The sequence below is a fragment of the Gymnogyps californianus genome, chromosome 17 (assembly GCF_018139145.2).
Source record: "Gymnogyps californianus isolate 813 chromosome 17, ASM1813914v2, whole genome shotgun sequence".
Lineage (NCBI taxonomy): Eukaryota > Metazoa > Chordata > Aves > Accipitriformes > Cathartidae > Gymnogyps > Gymnogyps californianus.
Genome location: NC_059487.1, coordinates 13,802,256 through 13,824,504, shown reverse-complemented (window position 1 = coordinate 13,824,504; position 22,249 = coordinate 13,802,256). Strand labels below are relative to the sequence as shown.

Here is a 22,249-nt window from a genome sequence, read left to right as displayed (position 1 = left end):
TCCCATCTCTCTCACCAAGATTGATTGGAGACAATCTTGGATGAGATCCTGTGCTATCCAGGCTGAAGAGGGAGGGAGGGATGGAAGATGGTCACTTCTGGCCTTGATACCTGCCAAGTGAGACCAGAACCAGGCTTTTCCACAGCCAAGCACAAAAAGAGCCCTTTAACACAGGAGGATGAATTAGCAACAATTCTCATCTCCTTCATCCTCAGTGCTGCATCGGGTGAAGAGTGAGCTGCATGCCCGCTGGGAGTCCAACCAGGACCTGGTGAGCAGCATCCGGGACCGGCTGGCACAGCACAGCTCCCAGCTGATGGATCTCCGCGATGCCCTCAACGAGGCTGTGAACAAAACCAGGCAGACGGAGGACTTGAACAGCCTGAACCGCAACAACCTGGAGGAGAGTCAGGTAGAGCTTCACCGCGTGGTCCTGTACTGCCGTGCCATGAGGGGGGGCCTACCCCAGCCCTGCCAGTGCCTAACCCTGCATCTGTGTGTCTAGCAAAAGAGCCGTGAACTCCAAAAGCAGCATGTGCTGGTGCAGGAGACCCTGAGGATGGCCAAAGACTCCCTGGCCCAGGTCTCAGACTTCCTACAGAAGATGGAGAGTGCAAAGGAGGTGAGTGATGGAGGTGCTTTCACCATGGGCAGGGTGTGAAGGGGTGGCAGCCCTCAGGAGTGTGACGTGTGTCCTTGCAGGTGTACGAGAAGCTGGCAGCCCTGCTGGATGGGGCAAAGCTGCCCCTGACTGAGCGGGTCAAGAAGTTCTCCCCAGCCAGCAGCAAGATCCCCATCGTGGAGCAGGCGGAGGAGCATGCCCGGCTCCTGGATGAGCTCGCAAGGAACCTGTCCAGGTGAGGCACTGGTCCTGACACTCACTAGTCAGGCCATCTCTTACCAGAGTTGGGGATGGGAAACTGCAGCCCCATGCCATGGCAGGGGAGCAGTGGGGTACTGTCTCCAAAGCTTTATCCTGGAGCGCATGTTGTGATGAGGAGCCCAAAGGGGTTTGTCTGTGGGGGCATGGGCAAGAGCCCAGCCTGAGTGGTCTCCGTGGTCTTGATGGCTTCATCTTCCAACACAGCATTATCCAGGGCACAAACCAGGATGGCTTTATCCAGCGGGCGATCGATGCCTCCAATGCCTACGCCAGCATCATTGAAGCTGTGAAAAAAGCCGAGCGAGCAGCCCACGATGCTGATGAGGCAGCCGGCGAGGCTTTGATGGTACGTGCTGTGGGGAAGCCCATGAAGATGAGCAAAAGCCAAACTCCCTTGACAGTCCTCCAGCTTTTCATACCCACACGTAGGGCTCTGCTGCTCCTTCCCTCTGACACTTCAGCACTTTGTTCTGTGCCGGAGAGCCGAGTGTCTGCCACGGCTGGGGCTGGACTCTGGGGATTTGGGTCTCTCCATCATGCCCCAGCAGTACACCCCACTGCAGTTGTCTGAACAAGCATTTTTGTGTGCAGTCAGGGCCAGAGACTTGAATTCCTCTTCAGAGTCCCAGGCAGTGCATGTTTGTTTTACAGAATGTCATAACAGAAAATCTTGGGGCCATCTCTAAAGAGCTGAAGAGGAACAGCAGCAACCTGGAGGAGGCTGTGAGGAGAGAGCAGAGAAAACTCAATGGGGGTGAGAGAGGCTCCTTGCAGGGTGTGATGTCCTTCAGGCTGGACTGAGATCCAACACACAACATACTCATTTCTTTAATTGCAGCTATTAAAGGCACTCTGCAGACAGCAAAGGACAAGCTGGCTGACCTCCGTGTGAAGAAGGAGCAGCTCCTGAACCAGCTCCAGTCTGTGCAAGACATGCTGGGCAGGGACCAAGGTTTGTCCTGGGGTAGCTAGACAGGTTCTCTCTGCTCCCTTCCTCATGCCCAGGCTGTGACCCAAGGGTGCTTCCTCCCCGCTCCTGGCCACCCGAGATTTTTCTTTCTTTCCAGAGGACACGAAAGAGACGATCCAGAATGCCAAAGCAGCAGCTGCCGAGGCCAATGAAACAGCTGCCAGAGTGGACGATACCCTGAGCACCATGAAGAAGAATCTGGATGAGTGGAAAGAGCAGTATGGAGACCTTCGAAATGAAGACCTGAACCAGGCAGTCCAAGATGCCAGGAAATCTGGTGAGTGCTGAGCCTGCTGGGCTGCCAGGACTGAGTCCGGCATGAGCCAGTGCATGGACAGATGTCCCCAGAGAGCTCCATGTTTTTGGAAGCTGTGCTTTGCAGCTCCAGGTCAAGAGTAGAGGGAGGTAGCAGCCAATATTGGGTGCTTTAAGTCCTGGCCCTTTATTTTTTTTCTCTCACTGCAGTATCTATATCACCTATACCTTTACTGCAGGAGATGGCATGCACTAGAGCATTTTCACAACCCCCCATCAAGGCTGCTGGATTTAGAGGATCATTTTGTGACTCTGCTACCAGCTGCCACTGCTTTGACTTGCATGTCTTGAAACTGCCTGAGCTTTACATCTCCCTTCCTCACTAACCTTCAAAACCCCTGGCTCTTCTCCAAACCCAGTGTCCAGCCTAGAAAGCACCATCCCGCTGCTGCTGGGGAAGCTGAGCAGCCTGGAGAACAGGAGGAACAAGAACGCCACCGTGTCGGAGAACATTGTGCGGATCCGGCAGCTCATCACGCAGGCGAGGAACGCCGCCAGCAAGGTAGGCTCACGGGAGGGTGAGGGCTGTGTGCAGGGTGCCAGGGGCTTGGGGTGAATGAGGGCTTATCTGAGGGTAGTATGCAAATGGGAAGGGTATCTAGAAGAGCTCTGGGGCCACCAGGCTAGGTCCCTTTCTCATGGGAAGACTCCAGAAAATGCTTTGACTTGGTAGAGCTGGCAGTGACGAGAGAGGCGGCAGCAGCGGTTTCAGTGCTGTGGGTTTGGATTTATCTCCCTCCAGGTGAAAGTCCCCATGAAGTTCAACGGCAGCTCAGGTGTGCAGGTCCGGATGCCCAGCAACCTGCAGGATTTGGCAGCCTATACGTCCCTCAAATTCTACATCCAAAACCCTGAGCCCAGGAGCCAGCAGCGACAGCAGGACGGGACAGAGGAGGGGCGGTTCGTGTTGTACCTGGGCAGCCGGGAGGTGAGATGGGGCTGTGCGGGCAGGAGCAGGGCAGCAGGAGCCCATGTTGGTGGCATCAATGGGGGATCACATCTGGACGTCAGCCCCCTGCCCTTTGCCTGCTCCCTGAGTGTCTTTGTGGGGAACACGAACAGGCCCTGGGTGCAGCGGTCAGCCTGGCTGGAGGTAGATGGGGAGAGCAGTGCGAATGGGGGTGCTTGGCCAGTGCAGCCCTGGAAGCATGAGGGAGAGCATCGCTTGGTGCTCCTGCCTGTCCGAATGTCAACGTGTGGCTCTGTCTCTCCCTGCATTCAGGCCACTGGAGACTACCTGGGCATTGTGCTCAAGGACCACAGAGTGCAGTGGATCTACAAACTGGGTGATGAGGAGCCAGCCTCCCTAACTGTCGATGAGGATATTGGAGAGCAGTTTGCCACCATCAGCATCAACAGGTAGGAAACTGATGGGATGCATCCCGACGACGTTCAGCGGGAGACTGTCCCTGCAGTGGATGCAGATAGTGCCATGCCCAAGCCCAGACAGGCCCTGGGCTTGCAGAGGTGCTCTGGACTCCATCATCCAGTCATCCCTAAATGATCAACACTGAGAGACCTCAAAAAAAACTAGCAGGGAGATGGTGTCTTATCAGGTCATGGAGGTTCTGGGGGTGCCTGCAGGAGAGGAAAGATGAAGCTTATCATGGAGGGTCCATGCAGCCTTGTGGTGGTGCTGATAACATGAGTGCTGAGTCCTTTCAATGCACTGCTGCTGTGGGGCTCCCCAGTGGGAGATGCACCCCTTTTTGGTAGGGCTGTGTGGGGAGGCCTTTTGCTCAGGGAGGGCAAGGTTTGCTCCTCTTTGGGGGTCTCCCCTTGTCTTGACCACCCCTCCGTGCTGCAGGATCCTGCAGTATGGGCACATGTCGGTGATCGTGGAGAGGCAGACGGTGCACGAGACCAAGGGAGACAGTGTGGCCAAGGGGGAGCAGGGGCTGCTCAACCTCGACCCGCGCAACGTGGTCTTCTACGTGGGTGGCTACCCTTCCAGCTTCACGGTGAGACAGGCAGCAAGGAGGGAGGCTCGGTTTTCTAGGAGGTATCAGCGATACCTTTGGAGCTTCTTGGAGGGGAAACCCATTGATTTTATGGGAAAACCAGGATCAAACTTGCCCTAACTGTTTGGTTTCATTCCCAGCCTCCTCCCACTTTGCGCTATCCCAACTACCGCGGGTGCCTGGAGCTGGACACACTGAACGAGGAGGTGGTGAGCCTGTACAACTTCCAACACACCTTCCAGCTGGATACCACCACTGAGAAGCCCTGCGCAAGGTAGGGCACTGCGCCCAGGCTGGGGGCAGCTCGGGTCCATGGCGCTTACCCTGACCCTCAGCTGCCCCAGAGCATGGCAATTGGCTTTGGAGTGATGCCTCATGTATCTTCTTGTGTGGCTCAGGTCCAAGTCCACAGGAGACCCCTGGTTGACTGACGGCTCCTACTTTGATGGCACCGGTTATGCGGAGATCAAGTTTGAGAGCCAGTTTGGCACAACCAAGCGCTTCGAGCAGGAGATCCGGGTGGTCTCCTACAACGGCATCCTCTTCTTCCTGGAGAACCAGGCAGGTGCTTGCTCCCCTGGGGAGCCTTCACCCCTCAGCTGGTGGGCTGGAACAATCCCAGCCCCACTTGCAGGCATTCCCAGTTCAGGACACCAGGGAGAAAGAGGGCTTTGGAGATGGTAGGGCTGCTTTGAGCAGTATTTCTGCAGTATTGTTAAAAGCCACAAGAGGGCTGGACCCAGACCTCACAGCAATTGCTTGTCTGGTGCTGGAGGGACTCCCCTGAACTTGCAGAGCACCCATGCACAGACCCCCCGAGCTGGACCAGGTTTCACTGGGGCAGGCAGCGCTGCAAGGAGCATTTCCAGCTTGCAGTGCTATCTCTGTGCCCGAGCACAGGGCTGGTGTTTGCAAATAAATCCCCAATAATTGTGACAGCAACGTTGTTGGGGCACTGGCAGTGGGACCTGCTCCCACCACCGCTAAAGGGCAGGTCGAGCTCAGTGCCACGACTGCATACTGGACACCAGGACATGGGGCTGAGTGTCCGTCCTGCCTCCCCCAGGGTCAGTTCCTCTGTCTGGCTATCCGGGATGGAAAGCTGGTGCTTTACTATGACTTCAGCACCGGCCTGGAGATGGCAAAACCCAGCAGCAACTCCTCCTCCCTCACCATCAGCAGCACCACAAACAAAGCGGTAAGGGGGAACAGCCGCCTGCCCGGCTCGCTTGGAGGGCTCCTCATCCAGAGGGTAGGGGGGACACCCAGACCCTTGTTTTTGGGCAGGGAGAGCTGCAAGTTCTTTGACTAGAGCCATGAGCCGGACACCTCGTGCTGCCTTCTGTGATGGACCTAATTGCCCCAGGCTGGCAGATCATTTTTCTCCTCTGTCTCCAGATCCAGATTTTCCTCCTCAAAATGAATAACAAGAAGCGCATCCTGGTGCGGCTGGAGCGCCTCACCATCTTCATGGTGGAGCAGGAGAACTCCCTGGAGAACGCTGTCTCCTACTACCTGGGTGGTGTGCCCCCAGCTGTGCTGCCCCCCAGGTGGGTCCAGCCCACGGTGGGGTGGGTCAGTCCACATCTTCCCCTCCAGTGTCCCTGGTGGTGGCCCTGGCCCTCTCCCAGCCACATCCAGGGCTGTTGGGGCCCTGCTGAAGCTCTGGGGGGAGATTTCCTCTTCCTGCCCATCACCGTGAGCTTTTGAGGATGGGACATCTCTATTTCTGGTGAGGGATGAGGTGCTGGTGGGTGTCACTGAGTCCTCCTTTGCCATGCTGGGTGCTGTGGAACAGCCTTGTGCCTGAGGCACTGGAGATACCCGTGGCCATCACGGGTCCTTCCCAGGCACTCTGTTTGAAGGGCTGGATCCTGCCTGGGGCTGGCCTGGTAACACCGCCCGCTTCTCCTGCAGCTTGAAAGCGCTCTTCCCCACGGGTGGGCCTATCCGGGGCTGCATGAAGGGCTTGAAGGCTCTTGGCAAATACGTCGACCTGAAGCGCATGAGCACCGTTGGCGTGAGCTATGGGTGCACCTCAGACCTCCTGGTAAGCACAAAGCCCTGACAGCCTGGCTGGCATGCTGGGGAAAGGGTCTGTCAGGGAAAGGGAGCACAGGGCTGCCAGGACAGGCCCGATCTCCCCTCGTTCACACAGAAACAAGCATAAAACCCCCAGGTCCTCAGTGCAGGGGAGCTGTGGCAAGGTGCTCCACGTGGCTGGCCATAGCACTGGCCAGACCCAGCAAGGACCTGAGCGCCTCAGTCGCCCTCCCAGCACCCCTGCAATGCCAGGGCCAGGCTCTCACCTCGCCTCCATGGTGTCCCTTGCAGGTGGCTCGCTCAGTCAGCGTCCACGGCCACGGCTACCTGACCCTGGCCCTGAAGGATGTGCCAGGGCTGCGGGACTTCTACAGTGGCTTCAGCTTCCGGACGAGCCAGCGCGTGGGGCTGCTCTACCACCATGCCACCCAGGTGGGCACCTGCGGTCCCCCCGGGTATCCCAGCAGCAGGGCAGAAACATCTGCTCCTGCTCTGGGGATGGTGCTGCTCCCCCTTGGGAAAGGGGGGGATTTTGGTGTGGCCAGGGGGTGAATCCACAGTGAAATCTGCACCCTCAGCTTCTGGAGGGTGGTGGGGAAATGGGCCCTTCCTTGGGGTTCAGCTGCTGAGCAGCAATGGGGTGATGCTTTCCGCAGGAGGGGATGTGCCGGGTGTCCCTCCAGAGGGGCCAGCTGGCCTTGAGCCTGCTGGAAACCGAAGTCACCACTGAAAATGCCTATGCGGATGACAGGACCCACTACGTGGCCTTCTACAGCGATGCCCGTGGGTACGTGTCCTGGCAATGCATAGGGGATGGGGTGCCAACGGGCATGGGGACCTGCTCAGCCCGTGCTCCTCATCCCCTGCAGGGTCCGGCTGTATGTGGACGATGAGCTGCAGGACACTGCGGCAGGCGCTAGGCCCAGCCAGCAGCAGCAACGGCAGGACGGGCGGCTGCTCTTCCAGCTCGGGGGTTCACCAGAGCCAGGTGCCCTCAGCAACCTCACTGGCTGCATTGGGAATGTCTTCGTCAAGCGGTGAGCATCTCCGTGCCACTTCCAGAGAGCAGGGCTCAGCCCCTTCCCACCTGGCCTGGTGACAGGAACCTCTTCTCCCTGTGTGTAGGATGTCAGAGCCACAGATGGTGGTGGACCTGCAGCAGAATGTGGAGAGCATCAACGTCACCATGAGCTGTCCCTGGGGTGAGCAGCCGCAGCAGCTCAGAGTCACTCCAAAGAAGGACAGGCGGAAACCCAAGGTACCACTGCTGCCAAAACTCCCCACATCCTCCTCCTCAGGTGCTACCGTTGCCCCCTCGCTGAGCCCCTCTGCCCCGTGACACCCGCAGCGATGCTCCCCTTACTCCATTCCTTGGTGTATCTTGTGTAGGTGCCGGGCAAGCCTGCCTCGAAGGACCGCCGTCACGATCAGGACGGGCTCTGCCGGCTGCACCCGCAGCCCCGCGCAGCCAGGGGCACCTTCCGCTTCGGGGGTGCCCCAAGCAGTCGCTGGGAGTTCGAGGAGATCCCAGCTTCCTTTGGGCGGAGGTGAGGCTCGCGCCGTGCCCACCCCACACAAGCTCGGCCCTGGGGACCATCGCTTGGAGGGCAGGTGTCCCTTGCGGTTGTGGTGGGAGAGCAGGGTGCTCCCATCACCCACCCTGTCCCTGCAGGTCCCATTTCTCCCTGGAGGTGAAGCTGAACTCCTCCAGTGGGCTGCTCTTCTACGTGGCAGGCGAGCGGGGCGCCTTCATGGCTCTCTTTGTCTCCAACGGGCGCTTTGTCTTCCTGGTGGACATCGGCGGGCGCCGGCTGCGCATCCGCAGCAAAGACAAGTACCGCGACCGGCAGTGGCACACGGTGAGCGGAGGGTCGGGGCTCAGCGGGACTTCCCCGAGCCACATCGCTGTCCCCCTGCGGGGGTGAGCTCGGTGCAGCCCTGCTCTGGGCGTTGCTTCCCAGTTGCACACGGGACACCCGCGGTCCCATGGGAGCAAAGGGGACAGCAAAAACACAGTCGGGGCTGGCTGAACCTCCAAGCTGAGGTCTTCCTTCCCTGGCACAGCCCTGGGGCTCCTCCTGACCTCGAAGCCCCCAGTCCTGGCACTGACCTTTGGTCCTTGCAGGTCTTCTTCAGCAGACACCAGAGCCGAGCCCAGCTGGTCATTGATGGGCTGCGAGCCCAGGATGCTGCAGTGGCCACCGCAGGGCTCTTTGTGGCCCGGACCCCCTTGTATGTAGGGGGGGTCCCAGCTGGAAAAGCCAAGGCTCACATACCGGTAAGGGCTTGGTGGTCCCATGGCATCGCCTTATCTCTGCCAGTTCTGAGTCCTGTGGCATTACCCTGTGCCTGCCAGTTTTTGGCCCCTCTGCGCTCACTCCCATGGCCTCTCTGCAGGTTGCGTCGACCTCCAGCTTTGACGGCTGCCTGAGGAACCCACAGCTGGACGGGAGGCCCCTGGGTCCCCCCTCACGCACCTTCGGGGTGACGCCGTGCTACGAGGGTGCACTGGAGAGCGGGGTCTTCTTTGCTGCGGATGGCGGGTCCATCATCCTAGGTACCTCACAGCAGCCTGGGCTGGTTCCTACGGCCTGGAACTGGGAGGGACACATCTCATGGGGGAGGTCCCTTGTCCCTCTCTTCACCAGTGGCATTTCTTTTCCAGCTGATGCAGTGGTGACCGAGCAGGACTTGGAAGTGACACTGGAGGTCCGTCCCCGCAGTGCCTCAGGCCTCATCTTCCACATCGGCACAAGGAGAAGCCACCATCTTCTGCTGTACATGGAGGACACGAAGGTAGTGGGAGGGTGGCTTCCCCACAGGTTTTCAGAGGCAGTGGCCATCTCCTGCCCATCCCGCTCAGCTCACTGGGCTCTAACGGGTTTGTCTCACGCACCAGGTCACTGTGAGAGCGAACGCTGGGGCTGACGAGTTTTCTGCATCGGTGACATGCCCATCTCTCTGTGACGGGCAGTGGCACACCATTGCAGGTGAGGTGACAGCCAGCACTTGGCTCTGGGATGCTGCTCCTCTCCTGCTGCTCAGCCCACGTCTCCTGAAGGAGCCCTGGGCCCTTCCTCGGGTATTTAAACCCCAGCTCCCACCTGTATGCACTTAATTTGGGAGATTGTAGCTGCCATTAAGTAATTTCCTAATTAGTAAGAGTCCTTGCCTGATCCTGTTAGTGCTGTCAGATCTGGTGGGCAGGAGAGACGGGGTGTTTCCACAGGTCACGGAGCAGCCGGCGAGGCCAGGGATGTCCCATGGTACCGGCTCCATCCAGGGCTGTTGTGTCATGCTGAAAGTGAAAGCCCGACTTGCCCTGGTGCAGAGTGTGTCCAAAGCCCGCAGCTGGGACCAGCGATGTGCAGGATTCCCACCCGTACAGGCAAAACTCAGCCTTTAACGTAGCTGCCATTGAGCAAGTGCTAAGGTTTTGCATCAAGCCCTTTCTGGGGATGGCGGTCACAGCTACAGCCCCCATCTCAGCGCAGCTCTATTTTAAGCCCTCGTCTTGCTCGACCCGGCACTGGGTGAGAGCCATCATGTGCTCCTGGCTCCTGGTGCATTTTCAGCTTCAGGACTTCTCCCTCTCCGTGGCCAGAGCCGGTCTGAGCTGATCCCCATACGCCTGGCGTGTGCTGTCCCACCCCACTGGGAGAGGGCAGCCCTCTTCACTAGAGCAAGACACGGTGCTTTATGGGTGGCTGCTGTGGCCAAAGGACAGATTTTGGGGAGGCTGTCCAGACTTGGGGCGTCTCCCAAGAGCCAGGCCAGGTCCTCTGACCCTCCCAGTAGTTTTGCTCTGCTCCAGCACTGGTCTGGGCCAGGGGGCGGAGGTGGACTTGCTCTCTGGGTAAGGAAGCAGCACTGACTGTTGTTTTCTTTCGAAGTTACCAAATGGAAAAACGTAATCCAGGTTGATGTGGACACGGAAGGCAACTACACAGTGGGACCCAGCCAGCCTCCTGCACCCAGTGCAAGGGCGACCTTCTGCGTGGGAGGGCTGCCAGGTGAGTTGGGAAGGACGCGCTTCAGAACAAAATACCCTAAAGCCAAGAGAGATACTACTCCTGGTGCAAGTAAGAGGTACTTAATCCCCTGCCCTGTTATTAGCCAGACTAATGCTTGCTTTTACTTGTTCCTTCTGCAGAGACAGACAAGGCCAGCACAGTGTCACCGTTACCTCCCCTCCCTCATTACGTGGGCTGTATAAGGAACCTGGTGATTAACCGGAGCCATGTGGACCTGCCGCAAGCTGGGACTGTCAGGGGCTCCGTTGGCCTTAAGGGTTGCCCCGTGCTGTAAGTAAGTGCACCTCTGTGTACAGCCTGACCGACAGAAAGCTGCACTGCTCCCTGGGCCCCAGACATCACCTACTCGATAGCATTAACCATGGTCAGACATACTTGATCTCCAGTGACTGCAGGTGCAAGTCTGGGGCCAAAACCAGAGAGGGGCCACGAATCCAAGGGGAAGGAGGGCAGGGGAGGAAGGTGGGGAGAAGGGGGCACTTCGGGGACATCTTTCACAAATAAATACAACCAAAAAGTTAAGAGTAGGATATGGAGACAGGTCTGAGTCCTTCCCTGGTGGTCAAGCATCTGCAACAGGACTCATGCTGCCACATGGCTCGTGGTAAGAGTAACTGTCCTCTACAGAGCGTGGACTGAAGCACACAGCAGCCGTGCATCGTGTCCTAAATCCTGTTCCCTTTACCCCGCACTTACAATGCACATAGGTTTAGTTCACAGAACACTTGAGGCCTATTAATAAGTCACAGACTGTCTTCTGCTAAAGGCTGTAGGCAGTTTCTGTTTTATAATAAATGCAATTAGGACAAACTGGATTAATTCTGTCACTTATGTGTTTTTATAAGCAAGGATGCATTTAACCTCCCCCCCAAGGGCAGTCTCAGTTCACCTGCCACCGCTATGCAAAGAGCTCTGCAAGGGAAAACTCGGACAAAATTCTGTTCACAGAATTAGCATCTTCTTATCAGATTAATTTATAAGAATAAAACAAAAGAAAATAGGCTGGGAGAACTGCTGAGGAAAAGCAGAAAGACACAAATACCACTCTGACTCTCTGCAGTTGCATTCAGCGCTGGTAGGATACACTGACAAAAGTCCTGTTGCATGAAGCAAGAAACTTGCTTGAAAGGGAAGAAATAAAGAAAGGTTACCTCCGAGCCTGGCTGGGTGCGAGAGGCCCTCACCTGCCCTGCCAGCCGTTGCCTTCTCCTGCTCAGCCTCGCTCATGCCTGTCGTAGTGCAGTCTTCACTTGAAAAAACCTTTTTCTCCCAAGACACCTAGTTCACTTGTGCACTTACACATCATATATATATTTGTGTGTGTATATATATATCTAGCCACCTGGGGACAAAATCTTGCTTCTGAAATGGACTTATAACTTATATCATTATACTGTGGTTTTTTTATGAGGGGTAAATATTGTAAAATGGGTTTTTAACATGTCCATCTTAAACAAATGTAATTATGATCTGTTTTTAAGTTGTAGTATTAAAGATGGTCTTTGTAAATCACTGGTACATACTTTGGAGTCAAATAAAGTTTTATGTTACTCTCTTTCACTTTACTGGTGAAGAGCAAGTAGGAGGCTGACGTAGAACTGAAAGAGGAATAATCACCACCTCGGGAAGTGGCACAATAGGGACGTTACAGTTGTATTTGCCATAAGCAGCTCCCCCGAGTACGGCAGCTGCGGTGGTGGTGCTCGGATGTTCACGAAGTGGAACCTCCTTGTGTTCAAAGGTGAAGTCCTGCACCCAGGACAGGACGCCTGGGTGAGCTGGCAGCCCTGCAGATCACAAGCTGGTGGGCCCGAAACCAGATGGCAGGCAGCAGTGTGTCCTTGAGATGCTCATTACTCATACAAATCACAGGGCTCAACCCTTTTATCACAAGGACTCAGAAGAATTAGTCTTAGCCTGATGGCAAAAGCATCAAAACTGAACAGTAACCAACTCCACTGAAAATAAAGAGCAAGTACTGCTTAAGTGCACGTTAAATAGACTGAGAAAGAACAGTATGGCAGATAAAGAAAATTCCTTTATTTGTAGATTTATATAAGCATAATATGAAGTTAGTAATCCTACTGCAGTTGCTTAAGTTAGTATCTAGGAATATCTGTAAGGAAGAGCAAATAACTTAATCTAAACTCATATCTTCCTCTTCGTCTTTCTTGTCCTTAGAGTCTCCTTCCTTTTGGTCTGACTTGACACTGTTCTGCATTGCTTTGGCAAATGCTTCTACATCTAGAAGTTAAACACATTAGTTATTTAACTTTGCACTTTCTGGGATGGAGTTCATTGTCCACACAAGGTTAAGCTTCATTACTTGGAAAACAAACAGTTGCTTTAGTAAGAATCAATTAGCAGGGAAGAAAAAAATTTTAACACTCCTTTAATATATAACACACATGTGGATCTCCCTGACATAGCCAGCATTTTCTGCACTTTAACTCTGTGCCCAGGCAGCCTAAGAGCAGAATTACTTCAGTCATGGAATGGATGCTAAAAGCTCAGCAGGGAAAACTGACACCCCTTCCCTCCAGTGCTACAGGCCACGGCTGGGCACTTACTTCAAATGGCTCATTAAAGACTCCCACAAAAAAGGCATTCCTGAACAAGGTGACTATGACATCTCCAGAGTCTTTTGCATCTCTATAAAGAAAACAATGCCAAGGCTGCTCAGCGCATCTCTTTGCAGAGCCCTGACTTCTCTAAATGCATGTCTGACATCACACTGTGTCTGCTGGAGAACACCTGAGCCACTCGCCTTTTCATTGTGAAAAGAACAGTGCAAGAGTCGGCTTCTGACAAGTACTCAGCAGCTAATCATTACATTCCACATTCAATGGCTGTGTGCAGTGCAAAAAAACCAAAACCAACCCAAAAACCCCCACTTCATCATGTTCCCAACAGCACCAATACTTACCTCCTTTATTTGCTGCATCTACTGCCTCTGCGGGTAAGCCGAACTGACTCATTAGTGGGCCAAGCTGTCCTGAAGCTAAGGCAGCACTGAACATGCTCAATGCCTGTGAATTGGAGTCAACAGTGTCAAAAAAAAAGTTTGCCTCATGTTTCTCCAGCACCAGGTGGCTACTGTGCAATACCCGCCTGAGGGGAGCGGTCCCCTTACGGCACGGTCAGCGTACGGCCGGCCGGGGAGCAGCCGCTCTCCTTTATCAACTACTGCACTGCGGGCAGGCTTCGGAACGCTGCCGCACCACAGGCCCTGTGCAGATTCTGCAGTCGGGAACAACGTCTGCTCTTAACCAGCTAGACGCCAGTAAGCACAAACTGATAAGCCCTGCTAGACTGAGCAACCCACCAAACCACGGCGACATAACCTCCACTCAGTTTAGTGCATGGAACACTTAAAACTTGTATCTAGATGCAGATACTCTATCAAATCACCAATTAAAAGCAGCCCCCACTTCCAAGTCTTGTCTGCACAAAAGAGTTGCCGTAGTTTAAACTAAAAACAGTCGTCTTGCCAAATTTCAGTGGCTAAATCGACACATTTCAATCAATCAGTGTGACTAGTTCAAATTGGCCTGTAATACACCAGCTTTCATCACACACAGATGGTCCTGGAATTAAGTACTAGTGTTTCAAGAGGAACAAGGGGTGTAGTGTTGTAAACATGAGCATCTCTTCCCTTCAGTCACTTGAAATGACCTTTAAGGAGACTGCTGACAAGCCACTCTTTGACAAGGAATAACAAATTTGCTACTACTCCTGTCATTTACCAGAGAGCATTTATAATAAAGAGAAAGGTATTTTCTCTTCGTTATAAATAAAGAAGCCCAATTCCAAAAGAAAAAGTAAAAAAAAAAAAAAAAAACATTCTGCTCTGCCCTTGGGTGACTGCAGGAAGAACTAGTGCTCCATTAAATCATGCCCCTCCTCCTTTCCACCTCTCCTGAGCAACTTCCTACTCTGAACAGTGTCAAGAACCTGGAAAAGCAGGGCAAGGCGAATCATGCCACATGGGGGAGGAGGGAAGGAGAGCTGCGCTTCCCGTGACAGCTAGGCATCTACCTGCTGAAACTGAGGAGACGTCAGGGTATTCTGAATCTCTTCTGCAGTCTGCGGCAGAGATTCCCCTGAGGGAAGGTAAGGCATCAACCGCTCTTGAACTTCAGCGTTGGCCAGGATGGGAGCCATTATCTCAGGAGTCAGAACAGTTGCCAGGTCAACTAGGAATAAAATAAATGGTTGGCTGTTAGACTATGCACAACACCCCATGTTTTTGTCATGTAAACCAAATGATCTAGTCAGAGGAGTACTGAAAGTAGTTAGCACACTGCTAGCATCCTTTCTCCCCCTCTCAGTTTTGGAGTAAGAATAAAGACTCTTGAAGCAGCTGAGAACAGCACTCAAATGAAAAAAAAAAACCAAAACAAAACAAAAAGAATTTAAGAGACCTTTCAAACCAATTTGGAACAAGACAAAACAGTAAAACAGCTCCAGAGGACTCCTGGATCCACAGCTGTCTGGTCAGAACACCGTTACCTTGCTGTCCTCCTGCTCCAGATGGCACATTCATAGTAGCTAAAATGTTCTGAAGGTCGCTCAATTGAATGGGCTGGGTTGGGCTTGTGGCTGAGCTGGTTCCATTACCCGAACTTGGTACGGGGCTCGGACTGGTCACAGACGCAGCCGCAGGAACGGACGGGGCAGGCGTTACACGTGTAGAAGAAGTCGTGGAAGATGGCGTCACAGCAGCTGATTGGCTGCGAGAGCTGGAGAAGATAATTAGTATAATTAATTCCCTGCAAAACACAGCTTTGCCTCTTGTATTTTGAAAAGCTTCTTTTCAAGCCCTTACAATATGAAGAGCTCCTACCTCATTTCAGAGAGGCAACAGGCAGTCTTAATTCCCATCCTATTTCCTGTTCAGTAGGCCACGATTCCTCCCACAGAAGCGGCAACTTCACATTACAAAACTATTACACACCCAGAGCAGACAGGCATCCTACCTCGACGATGAACTGCTGGTCGGGGGTCCCCCACTTCCAAGCAGACTGGCCAGCCCAGGACCCGTCAGTGCACCCAGCCCACCTTCCGTAAACATAAAAGAAGAACAGGTTTAGAAATTTATTTCTTCAGGTTTTTTTGCACCTCTCTGCTCTGGAGAGGTCACTCTTGTACCTGAGGTTTTATTTGCTAAAATAAAGGAGGAGGGGGTGAAAGAGCCCAGACCAACCCTCCCACCCCTTTCTGTAAATTAACAGCTCTCGTTTTCTGATCTTGCATCCCTATTAGACAACTGCCTTTTAGAGAGAGTTACACGTTTTAGAAATGACTCAATTTCTAGATGTACACAAGGATAAAATGACTTCGGTTTGTGCCGTACATACATGATCATTGTAACGCAGCCCTCTCCTCTTAGCTACTGGTTCCCAAAAATCCAACTTTTCCCTAAACTTTAAAGCCAAAGCCCTCAGCAGATTACAGAGGCAGCCTTTGAGTCACCACCGCTGTCTCCCCATACACCTGGGTTTTGCAGCTTCAAATCTAACGTGGAGACGCAGCAGCAGAATCAGCTGAGTCCTTAAATGCTTCATATGCGGAGCAAAGCAAGGACAACCCCGCACACAAAGTGCTCCCAGTAGAGCGGCGATCAGGAAACCAACACTTGGCCTTTGAGCCAAGTGCCATATGCAAAAGCAATCATCAGAATCAGCCCCCTTCATCCACACACCCCAACCACCCAGGGCTTATCGCAGCGTCAAGAACATCAGCTAGAAAGAGCTGGGGAAAGGCCTGGCTTCTAGGTCCACTGGAGCGGTCAGCGACCGACCGTCCCCCTACAATTCCTTTGAGCCACATCAGCCAAACGCTCCATTTACCACACGCTTCCCATCCAGTGGTTTCTCATACCGCATCTAATTCAATACACGTCCCGACACAAGCACCTGCACTGATCACCCACCTTTTGGGAACTACCTGCAAGCAGAGGACAGAACGACAGCGCTCCATTAGCAAACACGCGATTAACTGAAGCTGCGGACCACTGCAGGTCAGCGCGAGCACCAGCCACCAGCTCCCTCCTTTGTATAGGACCCACTCCTACGAACCATGCCCCTAACACTTCTATTCACTAATCACAGAGCTTCCGCAGCAGCGGGAACGGCAGGGTGAAGCTAACCGGGCTGTACCACGCGCTGCTCTACTCAGTTTGTCCTTGCTAGGAAAGTTTACCCAGGAGCAAGAAAGCTCCTTTATTGCAGGAGCTCTGCAATAAAGGCAGAGTCCTGAGAGAGATGCAAACCAGATGCAAAAGAAAGAATAAGACACTACTGGGGGAAGAGATCCACAGATTCACCACAACCACCGTTTGCAGAGGCAAGCAGATGGTTTTCTTTGCGTTAGAGTAGCGAGCTTCACGTCAAGCTGTCTTATGGCTAGATGTAAAGGCAAAGAAAGAAGAGCTGCTGAGAAGAAGCGCTGAGAAGAAGAGGAAGACAGTCTCAGGAGGCATGTGAAGCTTCAAGAAGGAAGATCTTTTCCAAACACATCCTAAAAAACCAGAATCTTCCAACACTAACATGAGATTTGCATCTGAACATCCCACCAACATGAGATTTGCATCTGAAGCTAAAGAGACACAAGCTAGATCCACAAAAACAGACTTTGGAGCTTAAGCACAGAACCTTAGTCACTGCCACCTGCCAAGCATTCCTTTGCCTACTTCCACTCGAGGGTCTGACCTCTCAGAAAATGCTCTCCTGGGCTTGGAGCATGGATAGCATTAAGAACAGACCACAGCAGGGACTCCAACAGACCTCTCCCCTCCAGAAAAACAGCGCGGTGATTCAAGCTCTCCCCAGTGTGGCCCAGGAGAGAAAGCGCTAACCTGAGCCTTACTCCTCTGACTAGAGAGTGCTGTGGGGTGGGTACGCTCCAGCCTTCCTCTTGAACTCCTTCTACTTTGCACACAAATATTCACTGGATCAGAGACAACGCAAGCAACTCCACAGCTTGGTAACTGGGACATTCAGCGGGAACGAATCCCTGGTTTTCAGTCCCTGCTCCAGTGAATATTATTTAGGAGGAAGAGGAGGGGTGGAAAAAAGGGGGGGGTGGGGGGAAGCAGAAGATTCAGTGGAGCAAGGAGCAGAACCGACGTTCCTAGCAGATCAAGCCCTAAGATGAGTGCTGTGTAGAATCTGGTACCCTTCATTTGCTGCATCCTTTTTTTTTTTTTTTTTTTGCCCCTTATCTCATCTTTGATGCAGGGCCTTGCTTTCTCACATGAAAGCAGCGCTATTCAAATCAATAGCACTACTTGAAAATATTGTCAGGTAAGATTTAACCTGGCAGGAGAAAACACCATTTTGGCATAAAGATATTAAAGCATTTTACCAAGTCCTCCTAAGCCCGTTGGTCCGATCAGCTGCATGAGCTGGTTATGGCTCATGTTTCCAAGAAGGCTTTGCAAGCCACCCTCACCTAAAAACAAAAACATTCTGAAACACAACATATTCACATAGGTTTTTTTCACAGCACTCCGGCTCAAACAGCAGGAGATTAATTGGCATCACATTCTGTACGGAAGAAACAGTTTCAAGTGTTTACTGATTCATGATGCTCATAAAAGATAAATGCAACTTGGCTTCATAAAGAGGTAAGACTCCAGAGAATCTACTGGAAACAAAGAGAGATTTCTTCTGGCAGTCTTAACTTTCGGCCTGCACCTATTATAACAGCACAGTTTATTTTGCTAAAAGCCCGTTTACGCTTCTGGTATTAACGCTGTCCCCAACTCACCCTCCATAGCCATCAGGAATTTCTTCCTAGGGAACTACAAGTGCTTACTCTAAAAACAAATTTAAAAAAAAAAAAAAAGCCTCTCACATGAAGGAGCAGAGAACGGACTGTACCTCCTAATGCCGAGAGCTCGTGGCCTCCGCTTGCATTTCCACCCAAAGCACCAGGCATTGGTGGATTGTTGAGATACTCGTTCACTTTGCGGCAGTGTTCTTCATCCTTGTCCGTCTTCGGCTCCTGCAAGAAAGTTGCTCTTGGTACGAGTCAAACGGGAAGTATTTTGTTCCAAGACCTCTGTTACTGACTTCCCACAAACCTGCATCCAGAAGAAGAGTCGTTTTGATCCTGCCTTGAACTTCAATACATACACACGGCCGGTAGTGCACTGAGGTACCCTCTTGAATTCACAGTCATCAGGAAAAATAATCAAATCCTGGAAAACGTGGTAGTAGGAACAAACGTTTGAAAAAATACATGAATATTCCTTTTAGCCTCCCAAAGACCTCTGCCCTCCTCCCCAAACCTTCTTCCGTCTGCTCCCAGAGCAGAGAGGATTTGGAAGTGCAGGTCTGTCAGGCCACAGTGGCATTCTCATCCTAATGTGTCTCGGAGCAGCTCTTTCAGCAGTGCCAGTGGAACAAGAACAAGACAGACCGCGACTTAACGCCTCAGCACTGAAACACAAAACCATACTCACATCCTCGACGTTGCCCGAAGTCCTGTCCTTCCAGCAGAAGTGAATGAGGGAATCGTCAGTTTGCTGGATGTACACAAGGCCTTTTCTCTTGTCTGGGGTTACAGTGCTGCCTTTCAGGGACATCTTCCCTGCCCGAAATTCCACCAGGTATTTGCTCGAAGAGCCACGGGAGCCTGGCACCAGGCTTGGAAATAACGCACCTGAAGACATCCTGGAAAGAGAGAAGGAGCAGCAGACATGATGAGAAACCTTCCCGCATTCTCTCTTCTCAATATCAAATTTCAATCTTTATCAAGTGAGCTCCACAAAAGGAATCTGTCTCACTGCCTGCAGAATTGCAGGGCGATCTAGAAGAGCTAAAGCGGAACCCAGGATGAAGACAGGATGCCCCACAGATCTCCGCTAATACAGAGGAGACTGTCTGCTAACGCGCTTGAAAATGAAACCACCGTCCGCCCGACGCTTCCTTCTTCGGTTCGTATCGCGGTTCACAGGATCAGGGACATTTTAATTGCAAGAAGCCCTGCTGTAACGCTGATCTTCGGACTCCTGCTTCAGCATCCCAGCAGAGAACCGCAGGCTGCCCCGTGCCAGAGCAACCCTGCACGGGTGACCTCCTCACAGCTCCGCACCCGGCCTCCCCCACGGCAGCTTCGTGCCTCCCGAGGAAAGCGCTGACCGGCCTCGCAGGTCGAGGCGTTAATGCCGGGAGACCGGTCGGCCTGCATGACTTTGCAGTTGTTTTTAAGCTCGCACTACCGCTTAAAACCCCCGCGCTGGCCGATCCGAGCGCACCGCCGGTAGCGGCCGGTCAGGCCCGGCACCGCCGCAGGGGAGCCCGGCCCGAGCCCCTCACACAAGCCAGGAGCGGAGCTGCCGGCACACCGGGCCGCGGGGGCAGGCCAGCAGCACAGCCCAGCCCGGCCCGGCCCGGCGCCGCGCAGGCCGCCCGCCCGCCCGGCCACGGCCGCCCCCGGCGCTCCCCCCCGCCCCGCACCGCCCAGAGGCCGCGATCTCCAGCCGGGGCCCCCGAGGCCGCCGGGCCGCGTCCCCCCAGGCCTCCCCCGGCAGGAGAGCCCGCTCCCCCGCGCGGGCCGCGGCCGACCCCCGGGCCGGCGCCCAGCGAGCGCCGAGGCAGGCGGCGTGCCGGACGGCGAGGAGCCCGCTGCGGAACCGGCCGGGCCCAGCCCGCCCCGCCGCCCCCCGCGCCGGTACCCGCCGGTACCGGTACCGGTACCTGCCGCCGCTGCCGCCGCCGCCGCCCGCAGGCCCTGCGCCGCCCGGCTCTTCCTGCCCCGCGCGCCGGAACCCCGCCCGCCGCGGGGCGGGGCGGGGCGGCACGGGCGCCCCCGCGGCCCGGCGCGGTTGGACGGCGCGGCTGTCAGTCAGGGGCGGCGGCCCCAGGCGCCCTGCTGTGTCACGGCGGCGGAAGATGGCGGCGCCCCCGCCCCGCCCCGCCCGCCCAGCAGAGGCCGCAGCCCGGCTCTGCTCCGGCAGCGGCTTTACTCCCGCGGACAGCTTTACAGCGCAACGGCGGCGTCCGCGTCCTGCACGGCCGGGCCGGCGGCGGGGGGGGAGCGACGGCTATTGCGTGTTACACAAATAAATCGGTTCCGCTGCAGCGCCTCTCTCCTGCAACCGGGGGGGGCAGCGCTGGTGCGGGGCACGGGGGGCTCCGCCGAGCGGGAAGGAAGGAGCACACGCTGAAGACCCTGCCCGGGCCCACGGCAGGCGTCGGCGGGTTACCTTTGCGGAATTTAGGTATTGCTTTCTGGTGCAGATGACCCAAATCTCGGGTGTTTCCGAGGAGCCGGCGCTGCAGCCTGGTGCCAGCTGCCGCAGCGTTCGGTGTAGGCCCGGCCAACGAGCAGGTGTATTCCTGACAGGAGGGCGCGGGGCAGCTGCCTCCCCGCTTCTCTGGGGGAAGAGTGTCGATTTTGCTTTTTAAAAACATTTTTCAGCAAAACATGTACTGAGAAATTATTTTTCATTATTAAACAGGAGTAAATACTACTAATTAGTTCTGGTTTTTCTGGGTAATTTAGGGTACATGCTTCCTGTCCTCATTAATCTGGGTACCAATAATTATATAAATATAGCCATCACACCCTATATAAGGGTATACCCTTATAGGTACCTATATACCTATACGTACCCCATATGCTCTAGCCGTAAAGATGTCTGAGCAAGCAGCTCCCAGTTTCCAGCATGACGTTGCCTCAAAGGCACAAACGCAGACGCTACACGGCAACTATAAAGTTGGTTTTTTCACTTCCGCTACGTTTTTTAGCAAAAGTCCACTCGCGCCCCTGCTGCAGCTAACACCCGGCCTCCCCGCCGTCACGCCAGCGTGAGGCCCCGGCGCTGGGCGCGCTCCCTCCGCGCCCGCAGCCATTTCTCTTCCCTGCCACCTCGCAGGTTTCCAACCCGACTTCCACACCGCGCGTCCCTCGCTATCGCCGCTCTCGGCGTACGCCGCCATCACCCCACGCTTCTTGGATCCGACGTCCCGCAGGGCAACAGGCTGCTAAGGAACAGAGTCCACCCACAGTTGGGAACAAGCTTCGATGGCGGGGCGGGAGGCGTTCAAAGCTCTGATTTAAATCATCTTCGTCTAATAAGCATCGCGGTGAAAACAAAGTACAGACCCAGACGTGGCTGAACCAAGCCAGAGTCATCTCCAGCCCTCCTCCTGCCCTACCAGGCAGCTGCCCTGGTACGAAAGTCTCACAAAAATCTCTCTGTCACCATCTAGAGGCCCAAAGGGTATTAAGTATTTATTATATTTTCTTTCTAGATGGTTTCTCTACATAGCTGTATTAACATATACTAACACAGTTATCTTATATACAGTGTTTAATCAAGTTATAAAAGTGACATTCTTTCAAAAGGTGCAAAGTTATTAATGTTTTGACACGTAAACTACTGAGGCGAGATCTGCATCGAAAATAAAACTTTTTCACTTTCAGAGCATTAGGAGTCCCATGGCTGGCCAAGCACAGACCTGTCGGCAGTGAGGGGAAAGTATTTTGTAAGTGTTGTCAATGAGGCACAATAAATTAGAAGAATGGATTTGGAACTAATCTGAAATTTTACTAAAAACTTTACGCTAAAGGAAGGGGGGAAGGGGGTAAAGACATAACGAATGAAGTGTTCTTACTTTAGAAGTCTTCCCAGCTTCTTTTTAAATCCCATGAAGATTCTATACCGAAGTTTGGATTAAACACGTCGTTACAATTTTTTCATGCTTCATGTCACATAATGACAAGGCTTAGTCTTTGAATTTAAATCATAACTTAGACAAGAGGGATGCTAACCCGTACACTACTTCTTATAAACAGAATATTTCTTTAGCAATTACTCTACAGTTTTTCCATTCAGGCAGTTTCTATTTATATGTATTGTTTTAAAAACACTACTCCGGCATTAAACATACTATTTAGTTTAAGCAAGTTTTAAACTCCCATGAGATGTTAAACTGGCTTAATATGCGAATCCTTTCACTCCTCACCTATCAAAGGGTTCCCTACGCTGCTTGCAGCGAGTTTGGAAAGGGGGTTACAGTGCCTGGCA

General features: G+C 53.7%; 2 protein-coding genes across 3 annotated transcripts in view; one reads left to right on the top strand and one right to left on the bottom strand.

The window, feature by feature from the left end:
• LAMA5 (laminin subunit alpha 5) overlaps positions 1–10,646 on the top strand; it is a 96,078-nt gene extending 85,432 nt beyond the window's left edge. Inside the window, 28 exon segments of the mRNA XM_050907070.1 lie at positions 216–412; positions 506–622; positions 703–857; positions 1,088–1,229; positions 1,535–1,637; positions 1,722–1,835; positions 1,951–2,130; positions 2,528–2,670; positions 2,911–3,096; positions 3,391–3,527; positions 3,976–4,129; positions 4,270–4,403; positions 4,528–4,690; positions 5,196–5,327; positions 5,528–5,679; positions 6,047–6,179; positions 6,464–6,604; positions 6,829–6,959; positions 7,042–7,209; positions 7,298–7,430; positions 7,562–7,719; positions 7,845–8,031; positions 8,298–8,450; positions 8,570–8,729; positions 8,838–8,968; positions 9,072–9,162; positions 10,066–10,185; positions 10,326–10,646. Coding sequence (XP_050763027.1) covers positions 216–412; positions 506–622; positions 703–857; positions 1,088–1,229; positions 1,535–1,637; positions 1,722–1,835; positions 1,951–2,130; positions 2,528–2,670; positions 2,911–3,096; positions 3,391–3,527; positions 3,976–4,129; positions 4,270–4,403; positions 4,528–4,690; positions 5,196–5,327; positions 5,528–5,679; positions 6,047–6,179; positions 6,464–6,604; positions 6,829–6,959; positions 7,042–7,209; positions 7,298–7,430; positions 7,562–7,719; positions 7,845–8,031; positions 8,298–8,450; positions 8,570–8,729; positions 8,838–8,968; positions 9,072–9,162; positions 10,066–10,185; positions 10,326–10,480 — 4,070 coding nt within the window. The 3' untranslated portion in view covers positions 10,481–10,646.
• A 1,578-nt stretch (positions 10,647–12,224) lies between these two features.
• ADRM1 (ADRM1 26S proteasome ubiquitin receptor) lies at positions 12,225–19,941 on the bottom strand. 2 transcript variants are annotated; one of them, XM_050907374.1, is made up of 10 exons: positions 19,914–19,941; positions 18,677–18,887; positions 18,296–18,412; positions 18,093–18,216; positions 17,575–17,661; positions 15,186–15,267; positions 14,719–14,948; positions 14,245–14,402; positions 13,133–13,235; positions 12,225–12,450 (listed from the first exon to the last, which is right to left on the bottom strand). In XM_050907374.1, the coding sequence occupies exons 2-10, from the start codon at positions 18,884–18,886 to the stop codon at positions 12,344–12,346; spliced, it is 1,218 nt and encodes a 405-aa protein (XP_050763331.1). In that variant the 5' UTR covers position 18,887; positions 19,914–19,941; the 3' UTR covers positions 12,225–12,343. The 2 variants fall into 2 exon arrangements, with proteins under 2 accessions (XP_050763331.1, XP_050763332.1); XM_050907375.1 differs by lacking the exon at positions 19,914–19,941 and adding an exon at positions 19,001–19,016.
• Positions 19,942–22,249: the final 2,308 nt, after the last annotated feature.

What these genes read in the sequence shown, in the direction of transcription:
- ADRM1 (XM_050907374.1), bottom strand. Translation starts at nt 18,886, where the DNA reads ATGTCTTCAGGTGCGTTATTTCCAAGCCTGGTGCCAGGCTCCCGTGGC. An exon ending in AACGGGCTTAGGAGGACTTG is followed by an intron (nt 15,268 to 17,574) that starts GTAAAATGCTTT and finishes TGTTTACGGAAG; the next exon opens with GTGGGCTGGGTGCACTGACG. An exon ending in CGTCTCCTCAGTTTCAGCAG is followed by an intron (nt 13,236 to 14,244) that starts GTAGATGCCTAG and finishes TCCAATTCACAG; the next exon opens with GCATTGAGCATGTTCAGTGC.